This window comes from Citrus clementina, unplaced genomic scaffold, assembly GCF_000493195.1.
Source record: "Citrus clementina cultivar Clemenules unplaced genomic scaffold, Citrus_clementina_v1.0 scaffold_9, whole genome shotgun sequence".
Taxonomy (NCBI): domain Eukaryota; kingdom Viridiplantae; phylum Streptophyta; class Magnoliopsida; order Sapindales; family Rutaceae; genus Citrus; species Citrus x clementina.
Window position 1 is genome coordinate 25,229,754 of NW_006261964.1, and position 6,021 is coordinate 25,235,774.

The 6,021-nt window shown below is 32.4% G+C and overlaps 1 protein-coding gene and 1 pseudogene across 1 annotated transcript in view; both read left to right on the forward strand.

The window, feature by feature from the left end:
- Positions 1-3,099: 3,099 nt before the first annotated feature.
- On the forward strand, positions 3,100-3,811 carry LOC112101180 (annotated as a pseudogene).
- The window catches only part of LOC112100095 (protein FAR-RED IMPAIRED RESPONSE 1-like), an 18,760-nt gene continuing 16,427 nt past the window's right edge, over positions 3,689-6,021 (forward strand). Inside the window, exon 1 of the mRNA XM_024187958.1 lies at positions 3,689-3,802. Coding sequence (XP_024043726.1) covers positions 3,689-3,802 — 114 coding nt within the window. The remainder of the gene's footprint in view (positions 3,803-6,021) is intronic.

Here is a 6,021-nt window from a genome sequence, read left to right on the forward strand (position 1 = left end):
TCGAAGATCATATTGGTCTCGACTAATCAATTCGAACTGGATAGTACCATAAAACGATAAAACTCTCTTAATAAATATTTAACGCAGTTACATTCTTAAATTTCGAATGGAGCACTTAATATAATAACATGACAACGTGTAAGTGTACATTAGTGCCTCCAAGTCACCATCAGTCATGTGCCTCCCAGCTGCTGCCCTGTATCCCTTCTCATCACACGGTTTCAATGTTAAAAAAATCTAAAAATAAAGTAAAAAAGAAAAAAAAAATAGTTATTGCATTTCACGTGTTGTGGATGAAATTACCTAAAAGTTCAGACAATGATAAACTTTATCCGCAGAATTATTAATTATTGAGTAAATATGAGATATATCAAGACTGAAACATGTATTATTCTTTCTCGATAAAACCTAAATTTATTTGGAGGGGGACAGTGGCTCATTTTTCTTTGATTTTGTTTTTTTCTTTGTTTTTACCGCTTAGATCTTTCTAAAACTTTAATAGCTTATGTAATTCCTAACATTAAATTGTTGGGGGAGGGGGGGGGGGGGAATATTTAGGGTTGAAAGATAAAATGAGTTTTAACATACAAATTGATAGGAGGAAAAAAATTCAGCATTGTTTATAAATTAAAATCAATTAATCAAATATAGTATGTCATTTGTTTTAGTGATAATGTCTTTGTTGTAATTTATTCTATTAACTAGTTGTGATTAAAAGGCCGAGTGGTTAAGACTTGGAGGGCAGAAAGTATAATTGAGTGAAAGTAGTCTCTTCCTTACTTAAGTATGAGTGGAGTAGGCATCCTTTGAATATTAATGAGGATTAAAATATAGACAGAACTCTATAAGTATTAATGTAAGTTAGTTTCAGTAATAGTCTGATTTGTAAATTTTAATTATAATCTCTCGTAATATTAATTATAGTTTGAGTAATAATCTAATGTAATTATATATAAAAAAAAAAAAAACCAGTTGTGATTCCACAAATGATTGGGAGAACGTACATTCAAATGGGAAATCCTATGGAACATAAAAAATGTACAGAAGCACAAAGAAAAAATTAATGGAAATTAACTAATTAACAATAAACATTATATATAAGAATCCCCTATCTTACAATTAATGTAGGATACACTCGTCGCATAAACAGTAAATAAGTCCCACGCATATACTGTTCATATGAGAGATGTATCTTACATCAGTTGTAACATAGTGTTTGCCTAAATATATATATATATATATATATATATTTTGATAGGCCTGGATATAAATTAAGATGAGAGCGAATTTCACGAAAATCCGATACGCGTGAAAAACGACTGGTCCAACTTCGGAGAAAGAGGTACGGTTGTTGCGTGTGAAGAGCGAGTTGGTCTTTATTTATTATTATTATTATTATTTCTTTTCAGGATTTCTACCCCTTGCATTGGGATTTCGGATAAGAGTCCAGTTCACGTCTTCAATAGTATCAGATGAGACTCCGCTTTTTTTAGTTATAATTATAGCATTCAATATCTTGACAATTTATTTATTTTAATAAAAATAGCATTACATATCTGAGAGTCTGTTACAGAAGTTCCACAGTTGCGGTAGGCTTAGTGTCCATATTTGACTTCAAAGTCCTTTCTATGCTTTCCTTATTGTTTGATAATTCCCTTAAAATAATTGAAACAATTAATTTATTTAAACAATCATTAATTTCATCATTTTAATTTCTTCTAGCATATCATTGTTACGATTACGTTTAGAAAGAATCACTCAATCAGTTATGTCGATTATTGACGTTCTTTTTTTTTTTTCCTTCTTCTTCTTCCTCTTTTCCTTCTTTCTTTTTATTTGATGTGCCATAGGACTTTATTATTATCTTTTTTTTCTTCCTTTATTTAATATGCTAGAGATTCAATATTATAGTATGCTATGTAACTCTCACAGAAAATAGCTGCCAACCGTTCATATTGAACTTGTTTCTAAAAGTAGTGCTCACTTTGGCCAAACCAAAATTTTGGCTTGAGAGAGTCAATGTAAATAATTACAAATTTGATGAGGTCACAATATAAAATCTATAAATGCAGGGGTAAAAACATAGAACTTTTTAAAATTAAATTGTTAAATTTCAATTAGGACTAATTATTTTCAACTGGGGGTTTCTCAATTCATGTGACCTCTAATTAAGATGTCACCCATTGACAAATATTGCGATATTAACATACTAATAATAGATAATAATAATAATAAAATAAAAATCATCTTACGCATGACAATTTATAACTCTGGTTTAATTATTAATTTTGCAAATGAAAAAACAAACAAAATAACAAGGAAGACTTGTACCTTGGCAACCCAATCAGAGAGGTACAAATGGATCCCCTTCATTGGCTCTTGCTGCACTTGCGATGATACCCGGAAGTACGTGGTGGTGTTCATGCATTTTGGAAAAAAGTTGTTACATTGATGATTGATCATTAACATATTCAATAATTAAATGCATTTTTTTCCGGATGCATTTACCGATGAAGACTTAAGACGCGTAGGCGATAGACCCACACCACTCCACACGTTAACAAAGTGGAGTCTTATCATTTATGCATGTCGAGTTTCAACTTTTTTTTATCAAGCTGATTTTCATATTCAGCTATGAATGGTGGGGTTTTGTTATATTCCAATTCTTTTCTTTTCTTTTATTTATTTATTTATTTTTTTGGGAAAATTATGAAAAGAATTTTATCAAGTTGTTATTAAGATGTACGAAAAGTGATTGCACCCAAAATTCGGATAAAATCTTAATAAAAACACATTCAAAACAACGTTGTTTTAGATAAATTAAAAAAGGAAAAATATCCACCGCCCACCTGTTTTTTTCAACTTTTTCAAAAATACACAATTCTTTTTTTTTAGCTGGAATCCACCTGAAATTGCGTTTTGTTTCACTTTTCCACTTCCGTTTGGAATCCGTTATAACATTACTGATGTCGTAGGGGCAAATCGGTCATTTCAGCAGAGCAACCCCAAACGACGTCGTTTACAACACATTGATCTTCGAACAATTCAATCCAGGCTTGACAGAGAGCTTTACTCTAATTGTTTCCAAAAAATCTTTAGAGATCTCCTTTTGTTATTCAACAACTTCGTAATTTTCTTCAGAAAAAGCTCTTAGGGCAAAAGAGCTGACTCTTTTAATTTTCTTCAGTTGTAGCGCTAGCTGCTACTCAAAATGGCTGAAAGGATCCACCCCAAAACGACACCGCGCAACGAACAAGAGCCCTCACATCCGCCGGCGCTCGCGGCCGCAGGAACCTATGTCAACGAACAAGCTGCCACTCGTGCTCCCGCCGCCGCAAATCCAGCAGCACTACCTGCTGCTGCTTCCGTTTCTATTGCTGCTCGCTGCTTCTCCTCGTCCTCCTCTTGGCCATCGCCGCCGACATCTTCTACCTCATCTTCCGTCCTGAAGCGCCCAACTACTCCGTCGACGACAAGATCGGCATCTACTACGGAGAGGCAGCTCAGTGGAGGTCTACTACAAGGACGTCAGCTTATGCGACAACGTCTGGCCTCAGTTTTACCAGCTGAGCAACAATGTCACGGTTTTCAAAATGGCGCTGAAAGGATCGTCCGTCGAGTTGACCAGCTCTATGCGTAAAGACCTGGTTGCTGCTCAGACGAGTGGCAAGACGGTGCCTTGAAAAGAATGAAGCAGAATTCACCTTGTGAAGTGATGGAAGATGATGACGATGAAGAAGCAGATGACAACGATAATGATAACGATGAAGACGACTCGGGCGACCATAGCAAGGATAGTAAAGTAGAGGAGGAGAAGAAGATGATTTCTTTTGATTAGTTTAGTGTTTTACTAAGTTTGGGGGGGTAAAATAGTCATTTGACTAAGTTTCCGTTAGTTTTCCTAACGGATTCCAAACGGAAGTGGAAAAGTAAAACAAAACGCAATTTCAGGTGGATTCCAGCAAAAAAAAAAAGAATTGTGTATTTTTGAAAAAGTTAAAAAAAAATGGGTGGACGGTGGATATTTTCCCATTAAAAAAAATAAATAAATAAACTCACTAAAATAAGGACGTTTTCTGAGTTTGTTTTTGTTAAAATCTTGTCAGGATTAAGCACTCATAAGTGTTCTTTTATTTTATTTACTGACGCGCATGATAGAAAAAGAGAAAAAGTAAGTCCATGTAGTCTTTGTATAATTAGGGAGAAAATATTGGTTGACCATTGACCTAATAAATAAATAAACTCACTAAAATAAGGTCGTTTTATGAGTTTGTTAAAATCTTGTCAGGCACTCATAATTGTTCTTTTACTTTATTTACTTGACGCGCATGATAGAGAAAGAGAAAAAGAGAAAAAGTGAGTCCACGTAGTCTTCGTGTAATTAGAGAGAAAATAATGGTTGACCATTGACCTCAAGTCGTCAGACCTATACCTCTAGCTGACTAGCTCCCCACGGTATGTCTCACTTGTTGCATGGGTGCAATGATAATTTACCAAGTCCATGTTCCACGGAATTGAAAATTCACTTGATTAGTCTAATTGATGGACTTCTGTTAAGTTACATAATGTTATAATTTATAATAACTTAAGAGTTGTATTAAGTAATTTTAAAGTATTTGACAATTAAATTACACTTGACAGAATTAGTGCAACTATAGAGTTATTTTAACATTACGTAACTTAGCTACACCCTTCGAGTGGTAATTAATCACGTTGAAATTCAGAGTTCATGCATAGTTAAAATATCAAAATTATAAAAAAAAAAAAAGTGCTCAAGATTGAAGTTAATTTTGTGTTCAAACGATAAAGAGAGTGAAAAAAAATATTTGAAAGTAAATGCATTAAATATTAAACTAATATTTAAGATTGGCTTTTGAAAAATATTTTGTGAATTTAGCTTCTTCAATAAGAAAAAGTAATAAAACTAAAATTATATAAATTTAAAATGAGTGGTAAATTCTTTGTCTTCACCAATTTGTGTAAATTAAGAAAGGATGAAAATTGAATCCTTAAAATAGAACAAACCTCAGGTTACGAAATTATGTGGCAATTTTGTAATAACTGAAAAATTCAATGGTAATTGTGTTAGTAACTATAACTTGAAAAAAAGAGGTCAATTGATTTCGAAAATGATTCCAATTTGTGAGATTTAATTTAAAATTTTTACAAGTCAAAAAATAGAGAGTCACCAAGTAGATTTTAAAGGAATTAAATGTATAATGGTGTCCTTCCGCGGAATTTTTGGAGGTGAGAGCATCTTCAAAAAACTCTTTAAATTTTCCTCTTCAAATATCAATTTGCTTACTAGTGTGTCAAATAAGTAGATAAAAAAATACAATCTCCTCCAAAAAATTCATCAAATAAGAATAAGTTAACATTATTTTAATCAAATCTTTCCCACTATCAAATTGAATTGCTGTTATGTTTTTTAAAGGAAACATAAATAATAATTATTGCAGTCTTATCTTTTCAATAAATAATAAAAAAATATTAATAGAAGAAGGAGAAACTCACTCGGCAATATTGAAGAGTGAGAAACAAATCTTGTTTGAAGAATTTAAATTGACGTGTCTTTTGGAGTGTTTAATATTAATATGACTCTTCAAATAAAATGATTCTTCAAATAAGAAGTAGAATTTTATTTGAAGAGTAATTTGGAGATGCTTTAAAACAGATATTCTACTCGGTATATATTAATATTCCTTGGAGGTCATTATTCATTAAGAGGCCTGCCTATAGGCCTATTGTTGTACTTATTTTTTATTTACAATAGAAAATCAACAACAATAAGCTTAAAATTAAGAAAGTATCATAATCACATAATTTGTTATTTCAAATCTACAAAGAGTACTTGAGGTCGTTGCTTGAATATCTATGCTTCTAAGCTTGGCATCACAAATAGCTGTCACAACTTCAACGTCAAGTGCAGTCAAAACTTCTCTAATGCATAGGCATAGCAAAAGAAGGCTGGAAATGATGGCCGAAACTTAAGTGAAGAGTATTGGACAAATGAATGAGGTG